The following is a 14,385-nucleotide window of genomic DNA, read 5'->3' on the forward strand; positions in this document are numbered from 1 at the left end:
TATATATATATATATATATATATATATATATATATATTAAAAGCAAAATAAATCTTATCCTACGTGGCATCATATAATCACTCCATTCTAATTTTCCTCAATTCTCATTCATTCTTATTTTTTTCTAAATTTTAATCAATTTCTATATCTAAAAACCATTAAAAATCTAAAAGTCATGATATATTTAAAAACTAAATATCTAAAAAATCATTATATAAATATTTCAACAAAATAAATTAGCAAAATAAATCCTATCGTACGTGGCATCATATAATTACTTCATTCTAATTTCTTCAATTCTCATTCATTCTTATTTTTTTTTCTAAATTTCAATCAATTTCTATATCTAAACATCATTAAAAATCTAAAAGTCGTGATATATTTTAAAACTAAATATCTAAAAAATCATTATATAAATATTTCAACAAAATAAATTCTATCCTATGTGGCGTTGTATAATCACTCCATTATAATTTGTCACACCCCAAATTCTTGAATGAATAAAAATAATCGAGGTGCAACTAATTCATAGAAATAAACAAGGAACAACCTTGTTAAAACCCGAATAAGACAAGTCGGGCTAGTCCCCTTTGGATCACAAGCTTTGTTTCATGCTTCTGACAACCAACATTCATTAGCATAAATCTAGGAGTTTAGAGTCTAAACTTAATCAGGGATATCATTTGAAATTTAATATGAAAGCCTTAAGTTAGGGAAAACAAAAGACTAGATATTATTGAGTGCTACAGCGGAAGTCTTAATAGGAAGTTGAACCCTAGCCTCAGCTCCGCCCCGTCAGCACCAGCCAGCCAACCTGAAAACATTTGAAAGTATTTTTGGGCTAAGTACTAAAGTACTCAATGGACATGCATTTTCATAAACATTTCATTCATTTCTTAAAGACAGTTTATCCAATCATACTTGACATGACTTAGAAGGTTTTAAATAACTTCTAAACATGTTAAAATAATTTTCATTTGTGCGCACATGTCACACTCCCTTTCTGTTACTCGCTGTGATCCCGGACCTTTTAGCTAGCCACCGACGGATCCATTTCTCCCATTACACTTGCCCTGAGGACGTAACTCAGACAAGTTGAATTGACCTCGGGACGCTACCCAGGTAGGCCCTTACATTACATGCTTCGGAACACCCTTATAACGCCTCTTAGTTAGTGCCCGAATGGAGATCAACCCACCGAGTCAGCTAACGGTGTACACAATTCTCAAATAACGTGTTAGGCCATAAGAGAACCTCAATTGATTCGTTGTGGCGAGCCTTAAACAGAGCAGAGTGCACATAAACATTTTATTGGATAAACAGTTTGCATTTCATTGAATAAATAATTTGCATATCATTGAAACATTTAGAGCTTAATAACTCAATCATACTTTGTACATTTGGAAAGTAAGCCCACCTGTTTAGGCAAAGCCCGTCGTTTAACTTATTTCTGAATCGGAATAGCAGTGCTAATCCTCCTGATGTTCAAAACCTACAAGAAATCTATTCTTAATAGGTCTCTTAAATCTAAACCAAGTCACGGTAAATTGCTTAACATTCTATGATTCACTTAGCCGGGTTTTCAAAATTTAAAGAATAAATAATTGAAAACATTTCTCTTGAGTTAAGAACACCAACAATATTCTTACTCATCTTTCTGTTGTAATAGGAATTATAAATAAAACCAATTAAAACGTGATGCAATGCATGACTCCAGAAGCTGAACACGAATAGCAGCCTTAAGTTCATGCAAACTCTAACATTTAACTCAACTGCCCAGTCGGCGCTGATTTGGCAATCAGAGCTGACTTGGCCGCCAGAGAAAATGCTTCCCCGCTGGACAGAGGAATCGCTTCCCCGCTGGCCAGAGGAATCGCTTCCCCGCTGGCCAGAGGAATCGACGCCAGAGGAATCAACACCAGAGGAATCGACGCCAGAGGAATCAACGCCAGAGGTATCAACACCAGAGGAATCGACGCCAGAGCTGGACTTCACGCACCAACTCAACATAAACAACATTCATGCTTCTTTCTCGATCTAACACTCCTCAAAACCTTAAACTTAACTTATCATGCTCAACTTTAGAACACAAAACTCAAGAAAACCTTAATATGCATTTTTAAGTTCACGCACAGCACAAACATTTTGTACAACCTACAATCTATCATGCTTGGTAAAAACAATGATAAACAAAGAACAAACCTAGCATGCTCCTAAAACACAAACACAAGTTACATCGATTAACAAAATCGAAGAACAAGTGACGACGACGAAGAACATAGCCGGGCTGCCCTCTTGGGTTCCCTTGCTATGGTTCGAACCAACCTTAACTTCTTCATTAAACATGCTCAACATCTACCCAAGAACAACATACTAAAAACTTACGACGATCCGTCGTCGTTTCAAAATAAAGTCGAGAATCGACGTTTTTCAATGTCGACAAAAATCGAAAAGAAAACCATGGAAACGTAGGTAGAGATGTTACCTACGTGAAAACGTGATCGAAAAGATGATCGACGCTCGTCTTGGTGCTCAAATCGGAGCTCAAAAGCTTGAAGAAGCTTTAATGGAGGTGTGTGTTCTTGGTGCTTGTGTGTGTAAGAGAAAAGGTGGTGAGTGAAAGGGAAGAGAAAGATCGGAGTGCAGCATAGGAGATATATACACTGAAGAGAGAGAGAACAGTGAAGCGGTGGTGGTGGTTGAAAAATATCTTGGTGGAGATGGGTTGGGCTTAGTAGGAATGGTTTGGGCCGGTTCTCATTCTTTCTTGAAAGCAATTAAAAACTTGAGGCCCAAACAAAATTAAATCCCAACTCATGAAATGCTTGAATACTTAATTAAATAAATATGCAATGCATATGAATTTAATAACTAAATTTACAAATGCTTTTGTAAATCATTTTTGTTGGAATTAAAATAAATTATTTCTTCTTTTTCCGGCGTGAATCATCTTAATCTAAGTTCAAAAATATTCTAAACTTAGCTCGAGGAAACGGGGTATTACATCCCTCCCTCCTTAAAGAAAATTTCGTCCCCGAAATTACATATCTGGTATTCTAACTTGTGATCTCTTTTGTGGCCTTTTCCATCCTGTGATGGTTCCACTTCTTGACGAGAACAATATTATTGTCTCATAAAACTTGAACCTTGCAATCAAGTATCTGGACTGATTTCTCTTCATAACTTAGGTCCTGGCTAGGACTATCTCATCTTGCATTTGCATGACGAAGAGTTTATTCTTTTTTATTCCACAATATACATCTAGCGTTTGTTCAAGTATACTTTTATGACACACAAAGTGAGGTTGGGAATAGAATTAACATAATACAAAATCAAATTTTGTCAGAAGCAATTGTAAAGATGTTCGTGAAAATTTTAGAGATCAACTCGTATACAAAACTTTTTCAAAGATTGAAAGATTATCCTCCAATGGACAATGTTCAGCATCATATGTTCAAAGGTTCTCCTCACTCGCTGCTGCGCTCCGATCAACAATCTCTTGCTTGGTCTCCGGTCGCCGCCTCCACTCTTCGAAGGCCGTTTTAGGTTAGTTTTGATTCTCGCTCCGTCTGTTATAAATTATTGCAATGCTAATTAACGTCACTTTCCAATTTGTAAGCAGACATGTTTAGATATTTTAACCATATTAGATTCCAATGCTCACAATCTTATGCATTATTCTGTGAGTGATATCTCTGATCATTACACATCAAATTTTCTATTAAAATGCAAAAAAAAAAAAAAATCATGTCATGTTATTTTTGTATTCGTCGAAAAAAAATGAACGTTATTTTACTAATAAAAAATTATGCAACAATTTAAAAAATTGAACGTGTTAATTTGTTTTTAACAATTAATCATTAATATTAAACAATTCAATCTGATGTGCTCTATTTGTCTAACGCCTATATTATATGTTATCCACCTAATAAAAGCCCCTTGTATAAGAATAAGAAGATACCAAATTTTAAAATGAATATACTATACTAAGTTCAAATTTTTGAAGTGTTAAGAGTCTTATTTTGGTGACATGCAGCTAAAATAAAAGTAGAGATTGTTTGGAAGGAATCTATAAAAGTAGTTTGCGTTTTTTGTAATTTATGCATTACTAGTAAGTCACCCGTCAAAATTCGACGGGATCTATTAAAATATAAATTTATAAAATTATTAATGTATTTTTGTTTTATGAATTATTTTTCACAAAAATAGAGAATTTAATAAAATTGTTTTAATGTAAAAAAAGTTATAATATTTATTTGAAATTGACCTAATTTAAATGTCTTATAAATTTATATGTAAGCAGAGTTTCAATCCAAAAAAATATTATGATTCCAAACCATCCAGGAAAAAACGGAGAAAATCTTCAAATATGAAGAAGCTTTAAGATGGCATACCTGATATATTTCATCCTTGTTACTCCCTCCGTCCACTAATTCATGACCTAAGGAGCAAAACACGGGTTTTAAGAAAAAATGTATTTTTATTAGTTGAGTGGAGAAAGGGACCCACAATTAATGTATTGTTTATTAGTTGAGTGGAGAAAAAGTGTATTGTTTTGGGACCCACCAATTAAATATAAATAAAAACTTACTAAAAATGGATAAGCCTTGAGTTGGTGAACGTCCCAAAAAGGAAAGAATGCCTTGAATTAGTGGACGGAGTGAGGATTATTTTAACTTTCAAGTTGCTTCCACGAAGTTGTCCGACAATAGTAATAGCTTTATGACATTAATTATGCATCAGAAAATAAAAATAAAATATAGATTATGAGAAAAGTGGTAAGGAACTTTCATGCTAAATCTAACAGAATAGGGATTGTGGTGATTGGTTTCTGACAAACAAATAAACGATGGGAACCATCCACATGACAAAAGGTGATCAAACAATGCGTGGAAATCTACATCCAAATTTCAGTTATGAATTTTTTTTTTTTTTTTTTTTTTTTTTTTTTTTTTTTGATCGGATAAAGTTGTGTTAGATGTTAACAATTAGTTCTCCAAACACTCCAAGAATTCACCAAGCCCACCTTATCTCTCCAATCACCAAATTCGCTCCCAAGAGGGATCGAACCCGGGTCTCATCACTTAAGTGAGGACCCGGTGGCCAAATTTCAGTGAGCAGTGAAGGATGGTGGGCGGGCACGACTCGATACGCTCGTCAGCGAGGATGGAGGGAGGACCACGGACCGATCTTCAGAACGCGGCGAGGGACAACCATGGACAGACTTCAAAAGGTCAGCGAGGAAGATGACACAGAGCGCAGATATGGAGGCTTGCGAATTGCGAAGATGATCAGGAGTTAGTTGAATCAGGCTTATGTTGAAGGAATTGTAGCTATCGTGGACTCCTAATTCAATTCAAATATTAATTCTTAGTTAACAAAAATGCAAAGAGTGATCGACATATCTATCCTAATTATCAGATAAACTTGGAAACAATAAATATATATAATAATCTAATTCTAGTAGGATCCTGAATTTATAGCTATAATCTAAATAGAATAATAATATCTTAAACTTCAAATATCACATATCTCGACAAGATATCAAAATTAAAGGTTATAATAAATATATATTAAATAGATTATAACTATGTATATATATAAAATATGTATAGGGCTAAAATAGGCAATCCACAAGTTGTCCCATAGAATGCTTAGGCACTTTTTCTATTAGTATAGATATAGATTTATTAATAGTTGCCTTATTCATTTTTTAAATTACAATAATAGTCAAACGTTTAAGTCAATTTAATAAATACAATTAATTAATACAAGTATTCAAAACTATATAATAATATCTATGTATTTTATTTACATAATATAAAATCACACGTCACGTTCTTACTGCTAGTTTATCCAAAAGTGAAGGAGCGGTGCGAGCAACAGCTGAGAGCGGCGCAGTGGAATCCGGCAGTGTTTACTGTAAATGGTGAATTTCGTTTGAGTAGAATCTGCCGTAACTTGAGAAGGAATAGAGTAGAAACAAGATATATATGAAGAAACCACAATTGTCAAAGCAACTAAATGTCATTTACAAACACAACCACCAAAGGAGAAGAAAAATCAATTATCCAAATTAACGCCAACTGCTTTAGCTCATGGATTGATATTCACCATATCTATTTCGGAGATGAAGTCTGAATTCCTTATCTTTGCTGCAATGCTTTTGTTTGTCACCATCTTTAACTCTTTGAACGTATCCATCGTCACAATCTCTTCCGGGAGGGTATCCAGATATGGACAATCATGAATTTCTAATTTCCTGAGCTCATACATTACATCTCCTCCACATTGTACGTTTCTCAGATTCCATAACTCTTCGAGGCACAGGACTCTGAGAAGAAAGAAGTCATCGTGCAAGATCACCATTTGTTGACCAGTGTATGCATTTCACAATTTGAGGTATTGTAGACCAGATAACTTCCCTAGTAGTGGCATGGGGTCTTCATCAAGACAGCTATTAACCAAAGTCAATGATTCAAGTGATCGAGGGAAACTTGTTGGAAGCCTGGCAAGGAGTCCATCCAATTTGAGTGTTTTGAGAGTGTGTAGAATAGCAAGCTCATCCAAACAAGGCATGCTTCTGAAACGATACCCTCTTAAGATTAGGTGTTTAAGCTTTATCAAGTCTGCCAATGACACAAAGAGCTTGCTTACATCTGAGTTTCCATCCAATCCTTCTATGCCCAATTTCTTAAGAAACTTCAACTCTTTTAAGCCCGAGAGCTCATATGTCCAATCATCAACCGAGAAGTAGGTTAACGTCTCCAGAAACTGTAGCGCGTCTATCTTCAAAGGCTTCCGGCAAATCACATCAGACATGTAGAGGTGGCTAAGGCTATCCATTTCCCATATAATATCCGGCACCTCCACCATAAAGTTTTGAGCTATGTCAAGAACCTCAAGCCTTTTCAAGCACCCTAACGACTGTGGAAGCTCTTTTATGTAATTATTTCTCAACCCCAAGTATCTTAATTCCATCAATGTGCCGATACTTTCCGGTAAAAACTTCAACCCAAAATCTTCCAAGTCGAGTATCTTAAGTCGTTGTTCAAAGCTCTTCCAATAAGATGGACTAGTCTCGAAGTAGCCACCTCCATGGAAGAAGAGAGAAACAAGATGCTTATCTTGATCCGTGGAGTAGTTGAACTTGTATCTGCTACAAATGATCACACGATGATGACGTGGACTCTCAGAGGGCCGATTATTTCCATTGTTCCTTAGGATCTCAAAATCGAATTTCTCCTCTGCTTTTTGGATGGATAGCATGTGTAGCACAACATTCATGTGATACTCCGTGCTCTTGTCCTGGACATCAATAAAAGATTCATTGACTAAATCATCTAAATATGATTCACATAGATGTTCGCGATCTTCTATTCCTCCTGCAATCCAAATGTGTTTCAACTTTTCTTCCCTCAAAGTTGTATTTTCCTTAAAGAAGGCCATAGACAAGAAACATGAATCTAGTTTAGGATCCAATTTATGATAAAATGGCTCCAACAACTTCAATGTTGAACCAAAATCAACTGATTCAAGAAGTTGTTCCCATTCACTCTCCCCTGAGACTTTCTTTTCTGCTAACTGCTTTCCCACCTCTTTTATAGCTAATGGCAGACCGCCACATTTTCTCAACATTTGTTTTCCCATATGCTCCAAGGACTTTGGGAAAATGTGCTCACCCGTTAATTTATTGCCGTGTTTTATTGTTTTCAGAAACAATTGCCAGCTCTTCGTAGAATCCAAAGGTTTCATCTCATGAACATCCAAATAATCTTTATCTATGTTGACATGTGTCGTGTGACTTGTGAGCAGCAATTTACTTCCAGTGTCTGCTCACATAAGAACAATACAAAAAGGGAGAGTGAGAAGGTTATTTTGAGTCATAAACAGACGAAAAGATGATCATACATACCTTGATTTGGAAGATCTTTGAAGAAAGACTTCAAGGGCATGTGTTTGGGCATGTCATCGAGAACTATAAGATATCGCTTATCTTGCAGGTGTAGGTAAAGCATATCTCGGAGGCTTTGGCTGTCCATATTCTCCAATGAGGAAGATGTATCAGGATCTTCTACTGCTACTTGTTGTATGAGTTTGATAAGTAGCTCTTTCATAGTGAAGTGAGTAGAATTGGATACCCAAGCACGACGGTCGAAGTGATCAACGACGGTAGGATGGTTGTATATCTCTCTCGCAAGAGTTGTCTTTCCAATACCACACATCCCTTTAATAACAACAGTCTTCAGGTATTCTCTGCCATCAACAATCCTTTTGTGAATCAGAAATTCCACATCTTCCTCCAAGCCCACCACATCTACATCATCTTCAACATTTTGTGATGATCTCATGTTGGACTCATCATCTCCCAGTTTAAGCATCTGCTTTTTTATCTCTCCCATCCAACTAAAGATGGACTCACATAAACCGCTATCATAGATATCGTCTTCGTGCCAAATACTGTCGCAGGCATCCTCAACCACGTCGACGAGGTCAGATACCCAAAAATTTAGTCTTCTCTCATCTTCCAATTTCTTATCCCTCACAATATCCAAAATCTCTCTAATCTCTGTAGTTACCCTTTCTATATCCTTTTTTGCAAAGAATTTTCGTAGTTTATACTTGTCCAGCATGTGTATCAGCGATAAGAGATCATCCGACATGTTTCTGCTTCGACCAAACTGCCCTAGCTAGTAGCCAATTTAACAACATTAGTAGTTAGGAAATAACACATTTAAACAAATCCATAATTTATTAGTATAGAAAAAAATGATTTTCGATTGAATAAAAGTTACTCAAGCGAAAGATTTCAAAAATCTAACACTATGTAAGAACATCATAATCATGCGAATTTAATTTTCGATATAATTATTGAAACAATCATAAACACGTGAATTCGTCATATTAATCTAATCTATGGAGAAGGAAAAAGTTACCATGGAAACTAAACCCTAAAACCTGAACACTAAACCCTAATAGGAGTATTTATTTTTAATAAGCACACAAAATACACATTTTGTCGCACAAATGTATACTCATGTTAATATAAATATTTACCTTCATTCAATATAAAGCATTATACATATCAATAATTACTTTTCCTTACTATAATAATTATTTGATCAAATAATAATATAATTATTTATGTTTATTAAAAGTAACCATTGTTATAATAAAAAGTAATAATTGATATGGAGAAATGTAATGTTTCAAAAATATTATATTTATTGTAATTATTGTTGTAATCAAAAGTAATTATCGTTATAATAGAAAGTACTAATTATTATTATAAAGAAAGGTAATGTTTTTGAAACATTACATTTCTTCACCATATTGATGTTAACTACTTATATTAACATAAGTATGCATTTATGCAAACAAATGTATATCTTATTCTCATTAAAAGTAATAATTATTATAAACAAATGTAATAATTGATATGGAGAAATGTAATGTTTCAAAAATATTATATTTATTGTAATTATGCTTATTATAAAGAAAGGTAATAGTTTTGAAACATTACATTTCTTCACAATATTGATGTATATCTTATGCTTATTAAAAGTAACAATTAATATAAACAAATGTAATAATTTGAGGTGCGGGTCAGGGTCACGGGTTTGGGCGCGGGGCGACCCGACCGCACCCAACATTTAGTGTTGTTTCTATTATTATTTCTGAAAGATGAGTTCTACTTTGATGTTTTTTAAGGGTGTGTTGCTTTGAGTTATAAGAAATTGATAAGTTTCATTTACCACTTTATACCTCACATTAACATAATAAAAAAATTCGGACAGATGATATAAAATTTCGGATAATATCTTTTATCTTGGGAAATAGATAATTATATATATAAAGGAATGTAGTAACTTTATACTACATTATGAGGAATGATTACATATATCTATAATCTACAATATATTAAAAAATCAACCTACAATTGGAAATCAATTTTAAAATTCAGTGGCAAATTTGTGATTATAATAAAATTGAAGATTTATTTATAAACTATATATTTTTTTATTTTATTTTTCTTTAACTTCTTATTTTTCTACTCCCTCTGTCCCATTAAAACTGACCACATTTCATTTTTGGTGTGTCCCATTATTTATGGCCACTTTCTAAAATAAGTAATAATTTAAGTAAATTACGGCCACTAATTAAGTTATTAATTAAACCCTAAATCATGTTTAAAATAAATACACACACCCTATTCACACACACAACAGCCGATTCTCCCTTCTCTCTTCTTCTCCGGCGGGATGTCACCCCCATGGCTGCCGCTGCTTCTCGCCCCTCCAGTCGCCGCCATCTCTCGCCTCTTCGTCCGGACACCACCATTCCAGCCTCTCTCTTCTCATCTCCCTCTGTCTTCGCCTCGACCACCGCTGACCCTTTCCCCTCTTTGGGGCCTAGGACTTTCAGGCGGCGGCAGCGATCCTTTTTCCTCACCGTGCGATTTTGGGGGCTAGGGCGGCACATCTTCTACAGCCACACGATTTTGGGGGCTAGGGCTGCGATCGAAGTTATCTCCTGTGGCCATTTCACCCACGACGGCGCCGCCTCCTTCAGTACAGAGATCCCTATTTCGATACTGATACTGCTCCCCGTACACTGGGAATCGGCTAGTTTTGTTGATGAAAGCACCAATTTTTCTTCTTTTAACCTCGTTTGACTGCCGACCGAGCTTTCTTGCACCGCTCGAGTTCGTAATCATAATTAGGTTTTGAACTGAGTGATTTGGGAGTTTTTGAGGAGGATGATAGTGAAGAAGAGCTTGAAAATGGTAATGCCAATTTTGAAACGTGTCGAGCCGGTGACTCAGTCGGTGATGACGACGAGTCATCAGTCAATCGGAAGAAACGCAAAACTTCTAGTTGTTATTTTCCTCTGCATCTTCTAGAATCTGAGAGTGGTCGGTGCAAAAAAATGAAGAAAAAACTGAGGGTGGTCGGTGGTGGTGGTGCTCCGGTTGCCGGCGGTGAGTTACTGGCAGTTCTGTGGTGGTTGTTGGCAGATTTGCTAATTAAGCAATTAAGATAATGAAAAAGTCATTTAAAAATATGGACCACTCAATTAAAGAATAACAATAAATTTCTTAATCTCTGTGCCAAAAAGAATATGGTTGCTTTTAACGGGACAGAGGAAGTATTTTTTTTTCTAATTATGAAATTCGACTAATTATAAAATATTTCATATGCATATTGTTGTGCCAAAAAATAACACTTATAAAAGAAAGCAATAAGAACGATAAGAACACAGAGATTAGCAGCGAAACGTAGAATTTTGTATTACTTTATGCGTGAGGCTATGGAAGCAAGTAAACAATGATCGTAGATGATCTTACACTAGGTTTTACATGTATTTATAAGTAATGATTATGAGTTCTATTAGGGGAAGGACTCTCGTTCCAATTGTAGTCGAACCATGATTCTTCGTGTTCTTAGGCTCGTCTCAATCTTGACTTCAGTTTCGGTTAATTGCGATTGTTGGACTCTTTTAGGATAAGCTTAGTTCTGAGAAGTTGGGCTCATACTACTAAGAACAATGTCGTTTGGGACCGAGTAGAGTTATTTCGACAAGCAATGGGCTTTTCGGAATAAAGTGGGCCTCTTGAGATTGGGCTTTGTTGGCTCTTGGATAATGGCGTTTTGGGCCAGACAAAGATGTTTCGCCTTCAGCAAAGCTATTTCCTCTACCTCTGGTATTGTAGAGATGCATATTTTTTTTCATCAGCTTCTCCCCCCTGGTCTAGTCAAAGCACGACTGGTGGGTGTTTTGGTTGGACTAGAGAGTTAGCGTTGTAGGGTTGAATTTGTTGTGGCAGCGTTCTTGATTTGGTTCCTCTTCTCTTTGAGCATACAATGAGCAAGGTTGTGTGGTGTTCGGGTTTATTGTTCTCCCTTTGCTAGCCTGTTGGTAAAGGTTCTTTTGTGTGTGTTGGTGGGTGAGTGAGGATCATTCACACTTAGAGAGTTGGTTGTTCCATTGCTCAATTTTTCATTGTTGTGAGGGTTTGGGAAGATATATAGAGGCGAGAAAGCTTGCGAGTTTGTCGTGTACGTCCTTTAAGTATATCTTATTGTCACTAGTGAATAATTTACCCTGGGCATGGCCCCTCAGACGTAGGTGTTTTATCATCGAACTGGGTAAACAATCCTGGTGTTCTGTTTGTTACTTTCTGGAGCTCTTTCGTTGCTACTTTTCATTGCACTTATTATGACACTTTGTGTGTGTGAGGTATATGCAATTGGATAGATTATTCTTTCACTTTTTTTTTTTTTTTTTATAAATAAGGGGAATTCATAAGCATAAATGATAAAGAAAAGATGGACCACGTCTTAAATATAAAAGTGACATACTTTTTAAGGTTGCCAAAAATGACATACTTTTGACGGATGGAGAGAGTACTTAATTTTCAAGAATTACTCCCTCCGTCCCACGAATCTTGAGTCACTTTCCTTTTTCGGCCGTCCAACGAATCTTGAGTCATTTTCTTATATGGAAAATTTTTTCTCTTTATTCACCTTTTCACTCTTTCACCTACCACACTTAACACACTAAATACTATTTTCTTAATTACTGTACCGAAAAAGAATTGCCTCAAGATTCGTGGGACAGAAGGAGTATAACTTAGACAATTGTAATAGAAGGCAAAATGGGAGACAAACAGTTGCAACCCACCTCCTACATTTCTTCCTCCATCAATGAAACATCTTCATATTCTGTCATTTTCGTTTGTCCACAAAAACATCTTCCTTATCTAGTTTTAGAAATAATTTTATTAACTATTACCTTTACAATTTACACATTCTTCATAGACTCTCATTCTCCTTCTTAATTATCTTATGATATCTTCAATTGATACAATTAACTCTGATTCCATTTTGACAATAGCAAACAAGCAAACATTGTAAATTTGCATTCGACAACAAAAGGATTACACATATTGGATTCAGTAAACCAGATTTAAGATAACATACCAGGGATACTGACGACAGACCAAGGACAGAAGGAGGTGGTGGCGCCGAACGAGCAGCGGCTGCAAGCAGTGAAGGAGCGGTGGCGAGCAACGACTGGGGCGGGGCACGGTGGAATCCGGCGGTGTTTACTGTAAATAGTGAAATTCGTTTGAGTAGAATTAGGGATCTAGAATGTTAAAAATTGTGATTAATTATATTGAACGTCTAGTTGAAGAAGCCAAATAATGTGAATATTTAACAACCACTAATAAAATATAAGAAGCCAGCTGCATCTGTGATTAATGAGGGTCAACTTGCACTTTCACCGCACATGCATTCTGCGTGTAATTATTATTCTTTAATTAAAATTTAACAGTCCATAATAGTAGTTGATATATTTTGAAGACAACTGCACTCATGCCTTGATATTCACAAAGATCTTCCGTTACAATGGAAAATACTCCCTCCATAAGTATCCTATTAAGATAAATTTATTATTCATTTTTAACTGTCATATTTCAAAATTTGAGAATAAAAAAATGACAAAGTTCCTACTTTACCCTTTTTTAAGTGTCCTATTTCAAAATTTGATAATAAATTTATTACACTATGAAAATAATAAATATGGGCACAAAGGAAATACTCCAACTTCCTTGATATATGTAATTTTTTTCCATGAAACACTTAGAAAAAAACGGAGGGTGGCTTAAACAGTTGAATTAAATTCATTTTTTACCGCAGAGTGCACGTTCGATCATCCAGCTTTTCTCAAGAAACGAGGTGTTGACCTACTGTTTCTGACATAAGATTGTAAAAAACAAGTAACAGTTTATCCAATGTAAAATTCTTTTTCTAGCAAAGACAATAAAAATGGACGCCTTAATTATATGAAGATGAGGCAAGCAGCTTCAGTGACCATAATTGTCGAGACTAAATGTTACTTCCTCCGTCCACAAAATATGATCTAATTTGTCATGAAACAACGTAAGAAATTGAAATAAGTCTTTTATTTATTCAGTGCAGAAACTAAAGAGTCACTTTTAACGTTGTTGAGTTCAAAACTCTTTTATTTATTTCATGCATGAACTAATTATCTTTACTTTGTAGCCTATAAATAGTCATCTTATGTAGTGAAATTCAGTGCAGAAACTAAAGAGTAAACTTATAAATATATACTTAGCAAACTCTTAGAAATCTAAGGGACGAGAATAATATTGTCTGAAGTAACTTGAGCAATATATTCCAAAATCGAGGGAGAAACAAAGTACACACGAGATATATATGAAAAAACCAAAATTGTCGCAACTAAATGTCATTTACAAACACACAACCACCATGGGAGAAAATGTAGCTAGAATTAACTATCCAAATTAACGCCAACAAGAAAAACGTACGTAACAATAATGCAGACAACTCCGCGAGC

The 14,385-nt window shown here is 35.3% G+C and overlaps 1 protein-coding gene across 1 annotated transcript; it reads right to left on the reverse strand.

Annotated features, from left to right (window-relative positions):
• Nucleotides 1-5,972: 5,972 nt before the first annotated feature.
• LOC131017434 (probable disease resistance protein At1g58390) lies at nt 5,973-13,210 on the reverse strand. The gene is made up of 3 exons (XM_057946181.1): nt 12,984-13,210; nt 7,916-8,690; nt 5,973-7,832 (listed from the first exon to the last, which is right to left on the reverse strand). Exons 2-3 carry the CDS (start codon nt 8,661-8,663, stop codon nt 6,391-6,393), a joined length of 2,190 nt encoding a protein of 729 aa, XP_057802164.1. The 5' UTR covers nt 8,664-8,690; nt 12,984-13,210; the 3' UTR covers nt 5,973-6,390.
• Nucleotides 13,211-14,385: the final 1,175 nt, after the last annotated feature.

This window comes from Salvia miltiorrhiza, chromosome 3 (genome assembly GCF_028751815.1).
Source record: "Salvia miltiorrhiza cultivar Shanhuang (shh) chromosome 3, IMPLAD_Smil_shh, whole genome shotgun sequence".
NCBI classification, from domain to species: domain Eukaryota; kingdom Viridiplantae; phylum Streptophyta; class Magnoliopsida; order Lamiales; family Lamiaceae; genus Salvia; species Salvia miltiorrhiza.